The sequence below is a fragment of the Cryphonectria parasitica genome, assembly GCF_011745365.1.
Source record: "Cryphonectria parasitica EP155 unplaced genomic scaffold M406scaffold_1, whole genome shotgun sequence".
Taxonomy (NCBI): Eukaryota; Fungi; Ascomycota; class Sordariomycetes; order Diaporthales; family Cryphonectriaceae; genus Cryphonectria; species Cryphonectria parasitica.
The window spans coordinates 5,011,500-5,030,387 of NW_024468909.1; the positions used below are offsets into that span (position 1 = coordinate 5,011,500).

An 18,888-nucleotide genomic window follows, 5' to 3' on the forward strand; every position below is an offset into this window, starting at 1 on the left:
CGCGATGTGAAGACGGAGGTTGTTTGTATTTCGATATCACGACGTGGGGTTGGGGGGGGGGGGTGTTTCTAAACCGAAAGAAGAAAAGCACCAAGAAAGGAAGAAGAAAACAAAATGGCTGATGGGGTATCAAATGAAGGAAAGAATAAGCGAGCCTTGTCAATGAGCTCTTTTATTATATTGCGGTGCATGGACGTAAAGGATCTGTCTTGTGAAGTCTTTCATTCAGAGGACAAACCTCAAACCACATTCACTGGGTTGACGCGCCGACGCGTCTGTACCATAGTACCTACCTAGTAAAAGGGCAAGCATCGGGTCGGTCAGTACTACAGGGGTTCCTTCTAGCGATCGCGGGGGCTGGGGGTTAGAAGGGCCTGTCATTCAAAGGGCTGGCTGTTGAAGAGGCGTTATCAAATCCGCACACACAGTAGGCCATTTCCTGTTAGTAAGAGAAAGTAAGAAATACTGTACACAGCCCAAGCTTTTGATCCAGTATGCCACCGTACTAAGTACCCAGTGCTTACTGCGGTGGTATAGCCAGCACTATCGTGTCAGGACTATTACCTACAAAATCCTGCAAAGGGTTTAAGGTGGGGCTTCTGTGTGAAAGCGATGAGCCCATTGGTACTTCTTACTCATAGAACCATAGTATGTATGACTGTACTGTACTGTGGCAGGGCGGCAGCAGCAGCAGGTTACCTCACCCACCGGCAGGGCACGGGCCACTACCGACGTGAACGGGACGAGGGGTCCTGAAAGAACGACTTGATACCCAAGGGTTCAGAGCCAATACCACCATATCTTTGGTCACTCAGGGCCTTGCGTCAGGCTTTTTGTTAGCGCCTGGCAGCTCCCTCCCGCTCCCCAAACTCAAGCCCCATTTGATACTGGACTACCGTCACTTCTTTCCTCTCCCCAAAATTCTTCCTTGACACAACCCACCACCACCGCGTCACGACTTGCCACAACAAAGGATTCGTCGCTGGCTCCTCATTTTAAACGATTGTGGTTTTTGCTCCTGCCCTGTAGGCATAAGGAGGACAACTTTGCACCCTTGCTAGTCGCGAGGATCATTTGCCTCTGCATTCTGCAGTAATAACATCAACCAAACCACACCCAGCCAGGCAAGGCACCAACCAAATACCTTCCCACGTTCCAGCAAGCCATTCATCCATCGCGACCATGGCTGAGCGATACATCCCCGAGCACCGGCGCACTCAGTTCAAGGCCAAGGGCGCCTTCGCATCCGATGTCGTCCGCCGTCGCCGCGAGGAACAACAGGTGGAGATCCGCAAGGCAAAGCGGGAGGAGAACTTGGCCAAGCGACGAGGCATCGGCACAGGCGCTGACCGACCTGGTGCTGCCCTGGGTGCCGCGCCTGATAGCGATGATGACACCGCGCCCACAGAGTCACAGGTATGTTCATTCACCATCTCGTGGTAATCGGGTCTCGTTTGTACTCGTGGTGTTGCACGCGCAGGGCTGCTCGTGGCGCGCTGCTCGCCCTCCCGCCACTGCTGCACCTTAGGTCCTTGCGTCGCCCAGGCGGCCGTCACCCCTCACCTCCCCCCATCCGTGTGATCTAGGACGGGAGTCGCGCAGCAGCGCAGCCCACCTTGGCCCGACCCGCACCCAACCGCCCACTTCGCGAATCCCTGCCCTGCATCGTCACGAATAAAATATTCTACAAAATCTCCTGTGCTGCAGCATCTGGTGGATTATTATGTTCCATCTTCTCTGTTTGTACCAATATCGACGTCAAGATGCTGATTGATTGCAGTTGAGCGAAGATCTTCCTCAGATGGTGCAGGGCGTCTTCTCGGACCAGATCGAGCTACAGATCCAGGCTACTACCCGGTTCCGGAAGCTTCTCTCCAAGGAGCGCAACCCCCCAATCGAGGAGGTCATCAAAACTGGCGTTGTTAGCCGCTTCGTCGAGTTCCTTCGATCTCCTCACACCCTCGTCCAGTTCGAGGCCGCTTGGGCCCTGACGAATATTGCATCAGGAAGCGCTGCACAGACTCAGGTGGTCATTGAAGCGGGTGCCGTCCCCATCTTTGTCGAGCTTCTTGCCAGCCCAGAGCCCGACGTGCGCGAGCAGGCCGTATGGGCCCTCGGAAACATTGCTGGTGACAGCCCACAATGCCGTGACTATGTGTTGAGCTGCGGTGCCCTCAAGCCCCTGCTCAACCTCTTGGGAGACAGCCGCAAGCTGAGCATGCTCCGTAACGCGACCTGGACCCTGAGCAACTTCTGCCGTGGCAAAACGCCACAGCCTGACTGGAACACAGTAAGGCCTCTCCATACCCCATACACCAGTCCTCGTAATCATACCCAAGTGACTCCCCGAATACTCACACTCGTCGTCCTCAGATCGCGCCCGCTCTCCCCGTCCTGTCCAAGCTCGTCTACTCTCTTGACGATGAGGTCCTGATCGACGCCTGCTGGGCCATCTCCTACCTCTCCGACGGCTCCAACGATAAGATCCAGGCCGTGATCGAAGCAGGCATCCCCCGCCGCCTCGTCGAGCTTCTGATGCACGCCTCGACCTCCGTCCAGACCCCGGCCCTGCGTTCGGTTGGAAACATTGTTACGGGCGATGATGTGCAGACCCAGGTTATCATCAACTGTGGTGCGCTGCCGTGCCTGCTGTCCCTGTTGAGCTCAAACAAGGACGGCATCCGCAAGGAGGCATGCTGGACCATCTCCAACATCACAGCAGGCAACTCGACCCAGATCCAGGCTGTCATCGACGCCAACATCATCCCGCCCCTGATCCACCTTCTGTCGAATGGAGACCTGAAGACACGTAAGGAGGCCTGCTGGGCTATCAGCAATGCGACCAGTGGTGGTCTTCAGAAGCCGGACCAGATCCGTTACCTTGTTGCGCAGGGCTGCATCAAACCCCTCTGCGATCTCTTGATCTGCCCCGATAACAAGATCATCCAGGTCGCCCTCGACGGTCTCGAGAACATCCTCAAGGTCGGTGACCTGGACAAGCAGGCTGCCGGTGATACGTCCGATGCCATCAACCGCTACGCACTCTTCATTGAAGAGTGTGGTGGCATGGAGAAGATTCACGAGTGTCAGACAAACGCCAATGAGGATATCTACATGAAGGCGTACAACATCATCGAAAAGTACTTTTCGGACGAGGATGAGAACGCAGACGAAGGCATGGCGCAGGCCCAGGGCCCTAACGGCACCTTTGGCTTTGGTGCCAATGGTGGCCACCAGGGCGGTTTCAATTTCTCCAACGAGGGCGAGTCAATGGATATGTAGGGATAATATCGGAGGAGTTTGGCATGCAGGTACTTTATTGGCAGTCAATGACCACTTTGATTTTTTGACACGAAATCTTATCTTGTTCAGTGTACACACATAAGCGCCTGGTCACCAAAGTGCTCTGCGATACTCCCCTCCCTGGTCAGCATCGAGCCGATCCACATGCGGCCGCCCTCAACCGTAGCAGAGGCGAACTTAACGACTACACTGCCCCTGATACTAGCTGCCGACCAAAGCACCCTCTCGTCCTTCTCCAGCTTGAGCCTCCCGGCCCGCCAGGTCTCGTGTGGGTCCTTCTCCTTGCCTTGTCCGTCCTCCATCTTGGCGTCCTCGCTGCGCCAGTCCCGTGCCCCTATGCGAGGCAGCGCGCCGAATTCCTTGACAAAAAACACGCCCAGTGCTCTCATCAGCGGGCCCCGCAGGATCAGCGTCCCGAATATGCCTGCGCCGTGCATCGTGTCTCGTAGCTCACCGACGACGTGCGACAGCGAGGCCTTGCCGTCAAGCTTCACGGCGTCTCGCACCAGGAGCCTCGCCCTGTCCGAGGCAGAGGCGGACCACCACAGCTCATTGCGCCCGACCCATCTGATCAGGTCCCAATCCTCGCCCCTCGCCTTGCGCCCCTGGGTCACCCAGTCCAGCATACATAGCGATGCGCCCTCGCCCACCAGCCGGAAGGTCTGCTTCTGCTCATAGACGCTGTCGGCGAACGGCTGGACAGGGTCTGGGAGGAGACATAACGCCGCGCCGTCCTCAATCGCCACGTCCAGAATCTGCCGTGTGGTGATCTCGGCCGAGGCGGCCTTGAAAATCTTGGTGTGGCCCTGCGTGACGACGGAGAGCTTGGATCCCGCGCTGACGGTGATGCGTAGGGAAATGGTGTCGCCGCTCACAAGTCCACCGCCGTAGGAGAGGAGAAATACGAGCGCTGAGAGGTGCTGCTGAATGTTGCGTGGCGGAGAGATTAATTTGAGAGGGTACTGGTAGGTTATGTTGAAGAGATGGGAGTGCCCGTTGGGTAGCAGGACGGTGGTGAGCTGTCCAGAGCCTGGTGTGGAGGCTGAGGGAGGAAAGGGAGACTTCATGATATTAACATTTTGTGGGTGACCTCTTCGTCAGGGATGACATGTACTCATGTACAAAAGAGATCGTTAGGATAGAATGTATATGATTCTGTCCTCGGCCGTACTGCGAGCAGTGAGCAGTGGTTTTGGAGGGGTTGATGTTCACGAGCCTTGTCTGATAGTGTGAGTAAATGAGCTGCTACCCCAGGCTGCCTCTGTCCCCTTGTAGGCTAGTGACATGGATGTGCTCACTGATAATGCACGCCGATAAGAAATTGTTCTGCTCTCCAAACTCCAAGTTGTGCCCCACTAAGCTCTTGCCTTCTCTAGTTCAACATGAACTTTTGAGCTGGGATATTCTCTAACCGCTCATTCTCCATGAAATATTGCTGTCCTTTCAAAGCTCCTCTCATTCCCTCACCACTGACAACAACCATTCACTATGGCTGGTGAGGGCACAGCGCGTGGCAGCGCAAGAGGTGGCAGAGGCAGAGGCACTCGTGGGCGAGGTCGAGGGGCTCGATCTGCTCGTGGCGGCTCTGCTGCTACTGTTGCTGCTGATTCAACAGCTCTTGAAAATCCCACTCCTCTTCCTGCGGCCGAGGCCGAGATGGTCGATGCCCCAACTGCCCAGTTCTCCTCTTCAGAGACCGTTGACGCCGCTGCTTCCTCGACCGCTCAAGCTGCCCCTCCAACCTCCGCTCCTCCCACGACACGATCCACACCAGCACGCGCCTCTGCTCGAGGCGCTGCTGCCAGCGGCCGATTCCTGCCCCGAGCTATTCGACGATCCCAACTCGACCGAGACACTATTGCGGCTAAAGAGTCGGCTAAGCAAGAAACGAAAGCTGCTGTCGACGCGCGCCTCCAGCGCGCAGCTCGTGGTGGTCGCGGCGGTGGCCGTCGAGCTCGTGGTGGCCCTCCGGCTGGTTTTGATCGCATAATACGGGGTGGAACGGGTGGTTTCGGCTCCACGATCCAGGCCTCCAGCAACCGTAGGTCATTCATCCATCCGAGCTCCGTGCATGATAATTGTGGCGCTAACAGTGGCTAGGTGGCGGTCCCAGCAGCTTTGCCCGCCTGTACGATGCGCCTTCTGCTGGCGGCAGCAGGTCAGGTACTCCGTCTGCCTACGGTGGCGGATTGAAGAAAGAAAATGGACTTATGACATACAACTCAGAGTCTTCTCGACCAACTGGTCGCCGCATGAACACTGACAAGATCGCCGAGTTCATAACCATAGACGATGACGAAGCAATCAAGAGTAAGGAGGGTACACCGGTCCTGCTGCCGAAGGGAATGTTTCGCGAGGACCCAAAGGAGCCTGACCAGCCCGAGATTGCCACGACGGAGGAGGTCAAGGCCGCCGAACGAGGGGAACCACTGCTTGTTCCTTCTGGCGATAATTCTGAGGATGGTGATGTCTTCTATAACGAGAACGACGTCGAGATGAAGGACGACGACCGCAAGTGGCCTGGCGCCAAGGAACTTTCACGCGTCAAGATTGAGGGCGAAGAGATCACCGAGATCGACATGCTCACCCAACGCCGCGCTGAGAAGGAGCTCCAGGCCAAGGATTTGAAGCGAAAGATGAAGTACAAGGACGACGAGGATCGCCTCGACGCGGAAAAGATGGCTTATCAGCGCAAGCTCTTTGGTATTACCAGCAGCGACGATGACTCTGACGACGAGTTCAAGGAGGACAAGACCGAGCGGAAGCCCCTGATCGCCGAGGGCGCCATCTACCTGTGGCAGTTCCCTCCTGTCATGCCACCCCTTTACAAAGTTGAGAAGACGTCCGCGAGGAAGAGCCCTGTGAAGGATGAACCCGACGATGACGACGTGGTCATACTCAACGCACCCTCCCACAAGTCCGACAAACCAGTCGACCTGACTGCCGCCGACGACATCAAGGATGAAGACGAAAGCGGCGCTGGTCTCAGCAATGGGAAAGGTCAGCCCGAGGACGACGACGAGGAGCTCTCCGGCCTCGTTGGCAAGCTCATCATTCGCAAGTCGGGCAAGATGCAGATCGACTGGGGCGGCATGCTGTTCGACTGCGAGTCGGGCATCCCTGTCTCCCACTACCGCGAGGCGGTTGTCACCGTGGAAGATGATGAGAAGCACCCGGATGGCTTCCACGGCACGGCATACGGCATGGGAGCCGTTGCCGGCAAGTTCAATGCTGTTCCGCACTGGTCGGATGTGAAACCCTGGATTGTTGATCCAAGCCAGCTGCCTCCTTGGGGCGTTGGTGCAGCCCCTGAAGGCACGGATGTTGAGGAATAAGCCATGTGAGAGATATGTGTGTGTGTGTGTGTGTGTGTGTGCGCGCGCGCGCGCGCCAGACAAGCACCGATAAGCCACTGTGCTCTGGAGCAATGGTTCAAGCATTTGACATCGTGCTACAGTGGTGTTCTGCTTTGAATTTATCCCGTGGGCCTGGCTAGTGATGTTCACAAACTCTTAGAAGCATGTACTTGATTCTTATGGGGGGAAAAGATGGGAAGTATAATCACGAATTGGGACGGCGGCACTCTATTGCTCACGGCTACATATCAACGTGGGGCTCAAAGCGTGTGTACTACGCGGGGCGGTTTTTTGGTTTTCCTTTTTCTTCCTTTTTTTCTCTCTTTCTCATTGCTTTTTTTTGACTGTCTTTCAAGCGAGAATCCGTGGGTAACAGCAAACGAGAGAGCTGTGGTCAAGGGATAGGAGAGGAAGATTCTGCACTGTGATGGCGTTTTGGAAGCATACTCTGGTCGGCGCATCTTGTTTGCGTGGTTGCGTGGCTCGGGATTTGGCCACCTCACCTCAAAAGCGTTTAGGAACCAGGTATTTCTATTGCAAGAATTTAAGGACGAGTCTGGGTTGGATGGCCAATGATGTCCAAAACAAGAGAGAGACAAATAAATGTTGTACTATGATACCCTACATTTCTTCTGGCCTTAGAGGGGCAGGCGGGGAGGTTGTTTAAGATCATGTGAAACGCTGTTGGTGTTACGAAACTAGATATGTCGCAAGTGGCTTGTTGAAGACATACTCAGGCGTCCTACACGCCTCGTTCATAAAGAATATAAGCTCAATGCCACCTTGAACGGTCAGAGCCTATAGAAAAGTTCACATAATTGATTTTCATTTCCCCCAGGTGATGATTTGTAGGTAGAAGGGGCCTTCAACTTGGTGTCAATTGTCCATCTATGCCAGGTATCTAGAAATTCGCTTTGCGCAACTTGAAAATTTCATAAACTTCACAGCCCATTCTCCGCCTTGAATTTGTCCCAGCTCTCGTTAAGGGTCGAAAATACAGTACCCGCGATCATGCGGACCTCGGTGTTGGCATCTTGGGGCAGCTGTACAAAACATTTTTTATCAGCACCATCCAACGTGGATTAACGACGACTATGATCATGAAGAAAGAGGAAACTCACCTTGTCAGGATGCGTCTTGGCAATAGCCTTCATGTACACGATCTTGACGCGATTCGCCATCACAAGTTCATGAAGGCCGACCTTCTTCCACCCGCTGCCGTCCCACAGCACCTGATCCAGGCTCGCCAGCAGCGCGCGCAGGTTTTCGCGCTTCCCATCGCGCCACCCTGCAATCCGGGCATCGACCTGATCTGACAAAGCGAATTTCTCGGCGTCGGCAGCATCGGCAGCCTTGTTGGCTGCTTGCAGACGGCTCACAGCCTCGGAATCGCCTGAGGCCGCAGTCTTGGGTGTAGGGCGGGGTCTTGGGCGTGGCGTAGCAGGCTTTGATGCAGGCTTTGATGTGGGCTTAGGTGTGAGAGCCTTCTGGCACCGTTGACGCCCTGCAATCGCTGTAGGTCCGCCCACACCAGACTCGACGCAGGATTGCCAGACGACCCCGGCGTCGGCCCATTTCTCCATCTGCTCAAGGGCCTCGGCCTTGCGGGTGAGAGCCTTGCCGTAGAGGTCCTTCATGTCGCGCTTCTCGCCTGTCTCGTCCTGCAAGGAGACTTGTTCGCCCTCACCATTGCTTGGCCCAATGAGCTGTATGGCTGCGTCTGCATCCGCAACGGCTTGTCTTGGTTCGCCAGTTTTGAGGGCTGTCAAAGCGCGGTTGCACAGGATGACGATTGCGAGTGGGTGGGTGCTCGGAACTGCGGAGAGCGAGGCCGAGTATGAGGCATGAGCCGAAGCATAGTCGCCTCTCTTGAAATGCGCTGTGCCGTCCACCCTGTGGCGTGTGGATGTCTGCAGCGCGGAGGGGTCAAGGGGTGGAATTTTTCTAGTAGGCGGTGCCGGGCGAGGTGTTGGTGTTTTTCGCGGAGATTGGGCAGCAGCGGTGACAGGCCGGGGAGAGGGCTGAGCAGAGCGGCTAGGAAGGCTGCGTGCAGGAGGAGCCTGAGTGCTGAAGAGGTCTGGCTCTTCGGTGAACTGAGGCTTGGGCTCTGCGGGTGGCTGAGGCGTTGTCTTCTTTCTCCTTGCAGGGCTGATGTAGGCCTGTGAGCTCTGCTCCTCGATGGCCTGCTTGTTCAGACGGCTTTTGGGGTCTTGTTGCCACCTGGGAGCGGAAGCGCTGCGGTTCGAGATTGGCGACAGCGCCGGTGACTGGTCCCGTGATACTGTCCGTTGAGCTTCAGAGTGGTGCGGCTGGTTCTTCCTAGATTGTCTTTCTGGCCGCGCACCAGAGTCAAGCATCATAGCTTCATCGGTGGCATCATGGGCTCGCTGTGCTCTGTTACTCTCACCGGTTCTGTCCTGCTGCGCGGACCTCATCCATTTGGGTTGGTTGGGATCAGCTGGGGCCTCTTGAAACTCAGCAACAGCCTTCTGAACCTTCTTTTGCCCGGCGCTCCAGAACTTATTTGCTGTCTTCAGGAAGTTGGTGCCCATCGCCGCGGCTTGCTTCGCAAAATCGACATCACCAGTCGCTGGGGATCGGTTCTCATGTCTGTTCGGGTGCTCCTCGTTCATCCACGCAGGTCCCGCATTCCTAGCTCGGCTTGTGGACCTCTCTGAATGCACTGCTGGGGACGACCGCCCCTGTGTCTTCTCCTTGGCCTTCTGATGCGCATCATTAAGCAAGTAGCTCACGGCTGCCTGCACATTTAGACCTGCGCCGCTCTCGGTCAGACCTCTTCTCGAGTCTTCTGGAGAGAAGCCCATATCCATCATCTGTGCAACAGCTTTATCAAACGGATCATTCCCGCCCTGTGGCCTTGCCTCAGGCTCATCGTCACTTGAGGTCGAGTCTGAGTCCTCTATTGCTTTACCAGGCTCTGGTTCTGGCTGCGGTGCCTTCTGTCTTTGAGCCTCTTGCTTCTTGCGCACCTCGTCTACCGGTCTTCCCAGATCTCCCAAGAGATCATCGTCCTCCTCGTCTGCTCCTATTGGCGCCGGAGCAGGTCTCGTATCTGGTCTTGACTTGGCTTGGAACTGGCTCAGACCGAAAGGATCATCGTCGTTGTTGAAGTCGCCGTGGGCGCTGTTCGAGAGCGCCGGTTGTGACCACGCGCTGGGGTTACTCAGGTCTAAGCCAGGAGTGCTTCTCCCCGAGGCGGGCTGGGCAGGGGGGGGATAGTGGCTTGCATTATCGACTTTTGTATCCTTGTTGAACGCGGCGAACAGATCGTCGTCGGACTCGGTCTTGCCGTTGTGACTTGGGAGCATGGGGCCCGCACCATGTGCTAGAGGCGATGCTGTCCTCGAGACGCTTGTCGGAGTTGAACCCCGACCCAAAGTATCCCAGAATTGCCCGTCGCCATACGCCGCCTGATGCTGCTTCTGCTTTTCCTGTAACTTCTTCAGCTTCTCCGCCTCGAGCTGTTTCTGCCGCTCCGCCAGGCTCATTTTCGCACTGCTCTTCCCGGAGCCCATAGGCACCAGGTTGCTAAAGGCATCCTGAGAAGGCTTTCCCGCTGTAGATGCCGCCACCGCAGGAACCTTAACCCCGCTGCCACCACTGGCATGGCCAGAGTTGGCTGCGGAGAGAGGGGTGTTCCGACCAGAGGCGAAAGGCGAAGGGGTCGGTTGCAGAGAAGGGAAGGAGCCGAAGGCGCTTGAGGGATTCATGGGTGGTTTCTTCTGGGCATTGTTGGTGGACGAGGCTGGCGTCGACCAGTCCATGCCCGCCAGATCATCCATCTTCGCTTTGTCCAGTCGGCGGAAGAAGTCGAAGGAGGAGGGAGAACAGCTAAGGAATCTGGTTTACTCGAAAGCCTCTGAACATCTCATATGGTGCGACTTGTAAGTTCCGAGGAACACATGGAGGCTGGGTGGGGCAGGGGCCTGACACTGTCTTGTATGAACGAACAAGACGAGTGAATTAATCGTTGTTGAGTTGTGCAGAGGCCGTCGAATCGGTTGATCGGCGTGATTCCCCTGAATGACAGGGCCAGCTCTCTTGCTTACATAACACGTCGGCCTCTGGGGACTGGGCAAGCTTGCTCTAGTACAGGGGGTGACAGGCGACTTTGGCTGGTCTGCTCTAGGCAGGTGGGGTATTGCAAACTATGTCCAGGGCTCAGTGACTATTTCTGGAACATGGCAATTCTTCTAAACCTTCTTCATCGACGCCCCTCAGCATCACGCGAGCAGCAAGTTCAGGGCGTGGCAAGGCGCAACGCCCAGTTAGTCGGCGGAAACATCTACAGTGCCTCCCTAACATAATTACAACAATGTTTTGTTTCTCAAAATATGCTGCAAAACCGTCCCACAGCCGAGAGGCAGAGAGACATAAAAACGAGGTTTGGATCGCCGTCACTCTTGTAAACAAAAAGTTACCAGTCACACGTCGCCTGGCTGCGTGCTGACTTCCTAGTACAGATTCGTGCATGTCAGGCCCGGTACTCATCCATGTGTACAAAGTGATATACCTACCTCCTCCTTCTTCTTCTTCTGAACCGAGCGCAACCTGCAATTTCCCTCTCAACATGATGACACGTCCATCCCCGGTTGTGTCTGATTACATCAGATATTTCGCACATCACGTCTTCACTCATTAAAGATCCCCATCTGGCATCTGCACTTTTGACCCTTGGCTGGTGGTTCTGTACCTGTCAGCCCACACCTTGGCGGAATCCCTGCCCATCGCCCTTCCCGTGCTCTCGGGTTTCTTTTCCAGAACCCCCAGTGGTCGGTCGCGCCATTCGCCTGGTCGATCACCCCTGCCAATTTCTTCAGGAGCTGTTAGTGGTAGTGGGCTGAAGCCCCAGAACCACTGCTGCCGGAACCGCCTATGGCTCCAGCCAGCCTGGCCTTGTCTGACGCTATGGCCTGGCACCTGGACAGGGCTAGCAGGGCCGGGGTCCCCCATTTAAGACTGCATTGCCCCAGGCCCCAATATCCCGTACCGTACCTGCAGAACGTCACAAGCTCTCCACACAACCCTCCATCAGTCTTTGAGATCTGTGACTCTTTAAAGAGTGTCTTCCACCCCAGCGACCAAAAGCAACATCTGCAACACACAAAGCCCACCCCATATCTGAACACACTTTATGCCACACTTGTCTACAGATTTCTGAGTAATCTCCCATCAATGGCAATCATAATCCCCTGATCGAGAGAGCCACACAAACACCAAAACCTTGGGTTGACCGCCTCCCGGATCCATTTCCTCCTCCCTTCTCTTTCTCCTGGCGTGCGTCCTCTCGTGTCAGATATCCTTTCCTACCTCTCGAGACTGTCTCGTGCGCCCAATTTAGGGCTCCTCAGACGACAGACAATGTGTCGTTTTCTGGTAAGAAGCTCCTTTGCACGACTACGATACGCAGCTCTGGTCCCCCTAAGCGCCCCCTGGCTTGAGCTGACCACGTCTTGTCCCCCGTGATTAGGTTTACAAGGGCAGCGACGAGCTACTCCTCGCCAATCTTGTCCTCGACCCCGTGCATTCGATTCTGAAGCAGAGTTTTGACTCTCGTCTGCGACTTGTAAGTCATGGTTTCCGATTTCGCCTCCCGACCTTTGTCACCATGCTCCGTTTGTGAGCACGTCATCCGCCTCCATCTCTCTCTGGCCTTTCCCTTTCCGGTATGCAACCTCAAATGTTTCTGCAACACAACAACTTACATTGCGGAATCTTTACAGGACAGGAGACGTGGTGTCAACAATGCCGATGGTTTCGGAATAGGCTACTATACCCCAAAACTGCGCGCCTCGCCCTTCTTCTACACGTCTGTCTTCCCGGCCTGGAACGATGAGAACCTCGAGCGGCTCGCCTACCACAATGCCTCGCATCTTATCTTTGCGCACGTCCGGGCTACTACGGAGGGCTCAACCTCCCAAGCGAACTGCCACCCTTTCGTGCACGGTAGCCTCATGTGGATGCACAACGGTGGTCTGGGCGGTTGGACGCATATTAAGAGAAGGCTAGCAGAACGGCTGGCGGACAAGTGGTACCTGGGCGTCAAAGGCGGTACCGACAGCGAGTGGGCCTTTGCGCTGTTCCTGGACACACTCGAGCGTATGGGTGTCGATCCCAGCTCCGAGCCTCAGGAGGGCTTTGACCCCATGACACTCAAGAAGGCTATGCTCAAGACGATCGAGATCATTAACGAACTCATCGACCAGATCCCTGAGAGCACCCTGTACAACGAGAATGTCGATACAAGGAGCCTGCTGAATTTTTGTGTCTCGGACGGCCACAGCATCATCTGCACGAGATATATCAACAGCTCAACAGACGAGGCGGCCAGTTTGTACTATTCTACGGGCACGCAATGGGAGAACAGGCCTCGTCTTGAGGACAATGAGAACTACCAGATGGAGCGCCGCGACAGGGGGGCCGACGTCGTTCTAATTGCCAGTGAACCTTTAACATTTCAGCGAGGTGAGCTTGCAGTTCCTTGTGGTGGTCAGACGCAGACCGGTACTAATCTAGTCAACAGAGAACTGGATCAATGTTCCAACCAACTCTATCCTCACCATCCATGACCAGAGCGCTTTCATTGAAGACATTAAAGACCAGTTCTACCACAGCGATCCTTGGCACCGCCGTTCGGCCGGATTTGTGCACAGCAAAGGCCTGGTCGCGAACGAGAAGGCTGGCACCCCTACGGCTCTGCCTAGCCCTGCTGTGGTTGTCACCGATGACATCCAGGAGCAAGAAGCGGCTCAGAAAAGAACCCATCTGGGCCCGACAATTCCTTTCAGTCTGATGCGATCTGTCACGCCACAGTCCGTGAAGCCTGTGAGGCCTGTGACCCCAGAGGCTGCCAGAGATCAATCCGCACCGCCACGCGCACGAGCCACCATCTCCAGCGGCAGTGTTCAAAACAGTACGGATGTGCGGTCCGTCACGATGCCTTTGGAAACAAGACCCGCGGCACCCGTACACACTCCGTCGCAAGGCAATATCAAGAGAAAAAGGATGTCTCTGAGTGATCTGCCGCAGATGCAAGGGCAATCCAACCCCCCGGCGGACCCACCCACCCCGTTGAGCCCAGTCGAGAGGGCAGCATATGGCGATCCTGCGAAGATCGCGCGGTTTTTCCCCGAGCTGACCCTCTAACAAATAGGGGGTCCAAGAGGAGATGCCTCCACGGGCTATCCAACCCTAGCTAAGGTCACCACATCGAAATGGATCTTTCTGCGGACCGTCATTTTAACATATCTGTCCCTTGGCAAATAACGGTCATGAAGTAAGGCGTTTAGGAAGGTTTTGGGATAGGTCAAGAGCGTTTACAAGGTGTGACTTTTACAAAGGTGTTTCAGCGTTTATGAAAATGTTAGACAAAAAAGAATTCATGCATATAGACATTGGGATAACCATTGAATGAGGACCAGGTTCCATAACCAAGCAAGGGATCTGCAGACCACGTGGCATATTGAAAGACGTCTAGCCATTTCATTTGGAGATCAAGTGATGCGTCTCGCCTTGAAACGTTGTTCCGGCTCAAGGATGCTGAAGACGGAAGTTCGGAACGGCGGCAGTAGTCGAGATAAGCGGGCCAAGACGGGCCCCGCTCCGAACCTCCTTCCTCCTCCAGACGAAAGGCTCTTGAACAGGCAGCGAGTCAACCGCCCTGCATTTCCGACAGCTTCGCTTCGTCCAGACTCTCTCTGCTGCGTTAAGCTCACAAGGTTCTGCAAATTGGGCCGAGGAAGAGCGGCAGGGTAAGACGAGTCAAGTGCTGAACCGTGTTTGCGCGAGCAAGAGTGAGTTCATGTCGCCTCCTGCTCTTCTCAAGATGAGCATGTCAACCAAGAAGAGCCTCCTAACTGATACGTACTGCGATACAAATCACTGCAGGCCGTTTGACTCGAAAGTGTCTCTTCCGTGTTGCACTCAGACCTCAGTCTGGACGGCGCTCCTCTCACGCCCTCTCCAATCCTCCACCGAACATGGCGGCATCACTCGAGAGGACAGAATACTTTTACGGATCCGAGAATGCCCTACAAAACGTAGCTGTCTGGGAGTTCCCCAAGGATCAGGTCGAGGAGGCACCATTGGGTAAGACAAAATACTGGCTCATGTAAGATTCTACTCACTCACTTCCCACACAAACTTCCTCGAACGTATATTCTCAGACTCACACACTTCCTCGCTCACATGCAGCTTCCTCCACGGCGGTGCCTGGCGTGACCCCCGCGCCACCTTCAACGAAGCAGAGCCCACCATCAACGCCCTCCTAGACCCTTCTCACCCTGCGCACATCCCCCACCCGTCTTCCCGCATCGCCGCCTTCGCCTCGATCAACTACCGCCTCTCTCCACACCCAGAGTACGTCCAGGACGAGGCCTCCACGCCATCTTTCGCCCGCCGCGCCGCCCGCCACCCAGACCACCTTGTCGACGCGCTCTCTGGGCTGCGGTTCCTCCAGCACAAGTTCGGGGGCAGCGCTGCTCCTGCTTCACGGTACGTCCTCTTTGGACACTCAGCAGGCGGGTTCTTGGGGTATCAGGTACTCGTCAGGGAGGCGTGTCTGGGCGGCGGCGGCGGCGGCGACGGAGCAGCAGCAGGCAGCGAGGGGAGGGCTAGGGACAGGTTCGCCGACCTGGCCCCGCCCACGGCTGTGGTAGGGTTCGAGGGGATCTACGACCTCGTCGGGCTGAACGGGCGGATGGAGGGGAACTACACGGGGTTCATGGAGGCCGCGTTCGGGCCGGACGAGGGCGGGGGCTGGGCGCGGGCGAGCCCTGCGACCACGGCCGGGCAGAGCTTTGGGGCATGGGGTGGGGCCGGGGCAGGGCGGCTGGCGGTCCTGGCTCACAGCCCCGGCGACGAGCTTGTGGATATGGCGGACTGTGATGCGATGGAGGCGAGGCTCAAGGCGGATGGGGTGGCGAATGTGAAGGTATATCGGGACCTGAAGGGTGGACATTTTGAGGTGCTGGGGGATGGGTCGTTTGCGAGGGTGCTGAAGGAGACGCTGGAGGAACTGGAGAGCATGGAGAAGGCATGAAGAGGAGGAGTGCCGGATGATACTCAAGGCTACGAGGCAATGCACAACTACTGTTCCAGTTCTACATGGTCGCTCTTTTAGACGTAATAGCAAAGTCTACTCGTCTGGCAAAGAGAAACAGCACCTAAATCAGAAAGTCAGAATGATTTTTTCTTTTAAATGAATTCCAATGGACATGACATTCTCAAGTCATATAAGCCTACGCGAGGAGAGAAAGAGAGTGGCTGAAGTATAGAGGCTGCGTAGCCTATATGGTGAATAAATGCCTTTACTAGGCGAGATATTTTGGTGAGATTTTTCTCTTTTTTCTTTTTTTTTAAATAAAAAAAAGCCTAGCAGGTAAGAGTAATTACACAACAAAAGGTCACATAATGTAAAAGTCTGAGAAGTATATTTATCCAGTTGTGGACAGAAGCCATCTGAGGTGTACTGGGCCTCCTCAAACCCAGCAAGCCCCCGTCTTCTCTCTCTTGCTTTTGGTTGAAAAGAGGGGTTCGACTGCCAAAGAACATCTCCCTGCACAGGGTTAGGGGAGATAATCCAAGAGCGAGAAAAAGAAAAAAAAAACCCCCCACCATTCCGTAGAGGAACCAAGCTTGCCAAGGCCCCCAAATTAAAGTTTTTCAGCTAAACCCTAAAGGGTAAATTCGGGCTGTCCGCCAAAACGGCAGCTGCCGCTTCTGCATTCCCCATGGCCGCGCGATCTCGTTCGGTCATTTGGGATGGTGGGGTACGATGGGAAAAAAGGTGGGGGGGGGGGTTGCTTGTGGTGTGGTGGTTTGTGGTGGTGGTACAAGCAAAATGAGTGAAAGATAAACGATAGAAAAAGAATAGGCTGGGTCTGGAACATTGGTTTGAGACGATCGATCTTGGAACTCGACCATGGAGGAGAAGGAGGAGGATGCGCCTAGAGATAGATCATCGTTACTATTAGTACTGCCTTAAGGTACATAAGTACCCAAGTGCCATACATACTATATACAATAGTACGTTGCAGATATACTATCCACATGCATAGATAAAGTTATGGCAGAGAGACTGAAGCAAGCTTGCTTCAAACAAACTACCTGATTTACATTCAATTTTCCAATCATAAATCAACTTTGCCTTCTTTCGTTCTTCTTTTGCTCCGCCCTTCCCCCCTTTTTTGGTTCTTTTTCGTCCTTTTCCAAAGACGTCCAATGCCATTCTTTTTCAATTCTTGCCACTCCTTTCGCGCGCCTCGCGCAAATCTTGCATTGAAGCCACGCTGGTAGGTGCATGAGAAGACAAAGCGCTCTGGAGCCAGGGAAGGCGAGGGTGTCTCAGCCTTTGCTTTCTTCTCTTATCCCCTCTTTCTTTTTTAGCGCGAGAACACTACTTACGCTGTGTGACTTGGCAGGCCGGGGGGGGGGGCTGCTACCAACAAAAAAATCAGGCTTATGTGTGTATGCATTAGAGTGCATGTTTAGCAGAAACGCTGACTCCTGCGTGCCCTAAGATCTTTGCTGCAGCAGAGCATCATGGTTACGGCGGCAGGTCATTTTCTTCCTTTTGTTTTTCTCTTTCTTCTTCTTTCTTTCTTTCGCTCTGACAGTAGGCCGTCTGTGACTCGCTACATATCATCTTGCCTAGTGTGTTACTGCTACGTAGCATGAGGATCGTTTCACGTGCGTCCTCTTCAGTCACGTCAGAAGTAATCAATAAACAAACACACAAAATGCAAATGCGGCAGGTCAGCAACCTATCAGTAAGAACCATTTGTCTTATTTTTGTTCCATGTACAGGTAACTCCTCAACTCAGGCTGGACGTGAACGTCCCACAGCTCCCAGTTCAATTGTTTCAAGAGTTCGCCGCGATATAACACTCGGATGTTGGACCCTCCCTGGCTCAGGTCAAGGAACAGGGAAACAATCAGAGATAGAGAGAGAAAATGCCAACAACTATTAGCAAACAAGACCAAAAAGGAAAAGAAAAAAAGGAAGGGAGGAAACAAGGAAAACAAAGACCAGTAGGACTCCCTTTCCCAAGTTACAAGGCAAAGGAGCGTTTCGGAGTAAAGGAGAAAACCAAAGGGAAGAAAAAGCCCGGTCATCTTGGTGTGCAAACAGTGAATGCGATCTGCTACCGAGGGCAAGAATCGATTCGTCCGTTTCATCACGAGCTGACCGCCACCAATGCACCACGCCGGGGCCTCAAGCATCACCGTGCTCCTCCCTGCTCACCCCACTCCAATTTTGCCAAACTCCACTCACCAAAACCCCCCTTGACAGCTCTCATATCCTCGAATCTCAACAAAGCCCCGGATGCGCTGGGGAAACCCAGACAGCTTCTGGAGGGCCTCGCCAGTTTGGACAGGTTTGTAAATCCATGAGAAACAGTTGCTCTCGACAGCTCAAATCCAGAGAACGCGCAAAACCCAAGAGAGTTCGAGAAATCAAGCACACTGACACGCCAGATTGACAACAAGGCACCAAAGCCTTGCATTGACAGATTGCCAACAACTCCCTCAATCTGACCGGATATAATAAAAGGAGTGGAATGACGGCTGATGGATATCGAGGCCGTCGAAGTATGATTGAGTGCCCTGGTCGAGCGGCGGCCCTCAGGCGACAAAAATGGTGATTGCATTGCGTGTAGAAACATTTCCGATCTCCACTTCGGTTTGTGATGCCTTTTTGTCTGCGATAGAACGTCGCATCGCAAAGTGTTGTTGTTTGATGTTGATGGTTGGGGGACCCGTGAAATATGTGACATGTAAGGGTTCGCAAGACCATTGTCGTCACTGTGCTGATGTCTGGCCATGTATAATATCTTTTAAGCCATTTTATCACGTCCCCGCGTCCACTACCTCTTGCGCTTCTTGCTCTTGTCCGAAGGGCCGGAGGCAGCAAACATCGCTGTTGTCGGCGCGATAGTCGCAGGAGGCAGGAGGGCACTGCCAGCCTCGGGCAGCTCATCCTTCTTGATGGGCACGCCCATGTGTCGACCATAGCGACCCTTGCGGCCGTTGCCCTCGTCCTCACTGATGCACAGCTCGGCAGGGATGCCAGCATCTCGGCACCGGCCACATGGGCGTTGTCGGTCACAACCCTTCTTGCTCTTGCGGCATCGCTGGCAGCGGGGCTTGGTAGAAAGGTCGGGCTGGTCGTCCTCACCAAGCATGGAAGCACCACCAGGGTTGGACA

At 54.7% G+C, this 18,888-nt stretch overlaps 7 protein-coding genes across 7 annotated transcripts; 5 read left to right on the plus strand and 2 right to left on the minus strand.

The window, feature by feature from the left end:
- The first annotated feature begins 945 nt into the window (after positions 1-945).
- On the plus strand, positions 946-3,374 carry M406DRAFT_100977 (regulated by circadian rhythms/regulation of mitotic cell cycle). The gene is made up of 3 exons (XM_040914932.1): positions 946-1,416; positions 1,781-2,290; positions 2,374-3,374. Exons 1-3 carry the CDS (start codon positions 1,183-1,185, stop codon positions 3,280-3,282), a joined length of 1,653 nt encoding a protein of 550 aa, XP_040781693.1. The 5' UTR covers positions 946-1,182; the 3' UTR covers positions 3,283-3,374.
- Positions 3,375-3,459: 85 nt separating this feature from the next.
- M406DRAFT_320490 (UreD-domain-containing protein) lies at positions 3,460-4,463 on the minus strand (the record flags this gene model as incomplete). The annotated part of the gene is made up of 1 exon (XM_040919395.1): positions 3,460-4,463. A coding segment is annotated over exon 1 (911 nt), but the record flags the coding sequence as incomplete, so codon positions are not given.
- A 328-nt stretch (positions 4,464-4,791) lies between these two features.
- Positions 4,792-6,638, plus strand: M406DRAFT_326157 (uncharacterized protein; the record flags this gene model as incomplete). Its single annotated transcript, XM_040920049.1, has 3 exons — positions 4,792-4,798; positions 4,919-5,344; positions 5,404-6,638. The coding sequence occupies 3 exons, from the start codon at positions 4,792-4,794 to the stop codon at positions 6,636-6,638; spliced, it is 1,668 nt and encodes a 555-aa protein (XP_040781695.1).
- An 880-nt stretch (positions 6,639-7,518) lies between these two features.
- M406DRAFT_272002 (uncharacterized protein) lies at positions 7,519-10,548 on the minus strand. Its single transcript, XM_040918134.1, has 2 exons — positions 7,781-10,548; positions 7,519-7,702 (listed from the first exon to the last, which is right to left on the minus strand). The coding sequence occupies exons 1-2, from the start codon at positions 10,460-10,462 to the stop codon at positions 7,601-7,603; spliced, it is 2,784 nt and encodes a 927-aa protein (XP_040781696.1). The 5' UTR covers positions 10,463-10,548; the 3' UTR covers positions 7,519-7,600.
- A 1,493-nt stretch (positions 10,549-12,041) lies between these two features.
- M406DRAFT_336343 (N-terminal nucleophile aminohydrolase) lies at positions 12,042-13,826 on the plus strand (the record flags this gene model as incomplete). The annotated part of the gene is made up of 4 exons (XM_040921137.1): positions 12,042-12,056; positions 12,151-12,246; positions 12,404-13,145; positions 13,204-13,826. 4 exons carry the CDS (start codon positions 12,042-12,044, stop codon positions 13,824-13,826), a joined length of 1,476 nt encoding a protein of 491 aa, XP_040781697.1.
- Positions 13,827-14,659: 833 nt separating this feature from the next.
- On the plus strand, positions 14,660-15,900 carry M406DRAFT_285488 (alpha/beta-hydrolase; the record flags this gene model as incomplete). Its single annotated transcript, XM_040918619.1, has 3 exons — positions 14,660-14,790; positions 14,874-15,236; positions 15,291-15,900. 3 exons carry the CDS (start codon positions 14,660-14,662, stop codon positions 15,718-15,720), a joined length of 924 nt encoding a protein of 307 aa, XP_040781698.1. The 3' UTR covers positions 15,721-15,900.
- A 1,545-nt stretch (positions 15,901-17,445) lies between these two features.
- Positions 17,446-18,139, plus strand: M406DRAFT_100979 (uncharacterized protein). The gene has a single exon (XM_040914933.1). It carries the CDS (start codon positions 17,634-17,636, stop codon positions 18,072-18,074), a length of 441 nt encoding a protein of 146 aa, XP_040781699.1. The 5' UTR covers positions 17,446-17,633; the 3' UTR covers positions 18,075-18,139.
- Positions 18,140-18,888: the final 749 nt, after the last annotated feature.

What these genes read in the sequence shown, in the direction of transcription:
- M406DRAFT_100977 (XM_040914932.1), top strand. Translation starts at nt 1,183, where the DNA reads ATGGCTGAGCGATACATCCCCGAGCACCGGCGCACTCAGTTCAAGGCC. An exon ending in CCGCGCCCACAGAGTCACAG is followed by an intron (nt 1,417 to 1,780) that starts GTATGTTCATTC and finishes GATTGATTGCAG; the next exon opens with TTGAGCGAAGATCTTCCTCA. An exon ending in CACAGCCTGACTGGAACACA is followed by an intron (nt 2,291 to 2,373) that starts GTAAGGCCTCTC and finishes CGTCGTCCTCAG; the next exon opens with ATCGCGCCCGCTCTCCCCGT.
- M406DRAFT_272002 (XM_040918134.1), bottom strand. Translation starts at nt 10,462, where the DNA reads ATGGATGATCTGGCGGGCATGGACTGGTCGACGCCAGCCTCGTCCACC. An exon ending in CCAAGACGCATCCTGACAAG is followed by an intron (nt 7,703 to 7,780) that starts GTGAGTTTCCTC and finishes TGTTTTGTACAG; the next exon opens with CTGCCCCAAGATGCCAACAC.
- M406DRAFT_100979 (XM_040914933.1), top strand. Translation starts at nt 17,634, where the DNA reads ATGCCAACAACTATTAGCAAACAAGACCAAAAAGGAAAAGAAAAAAAG.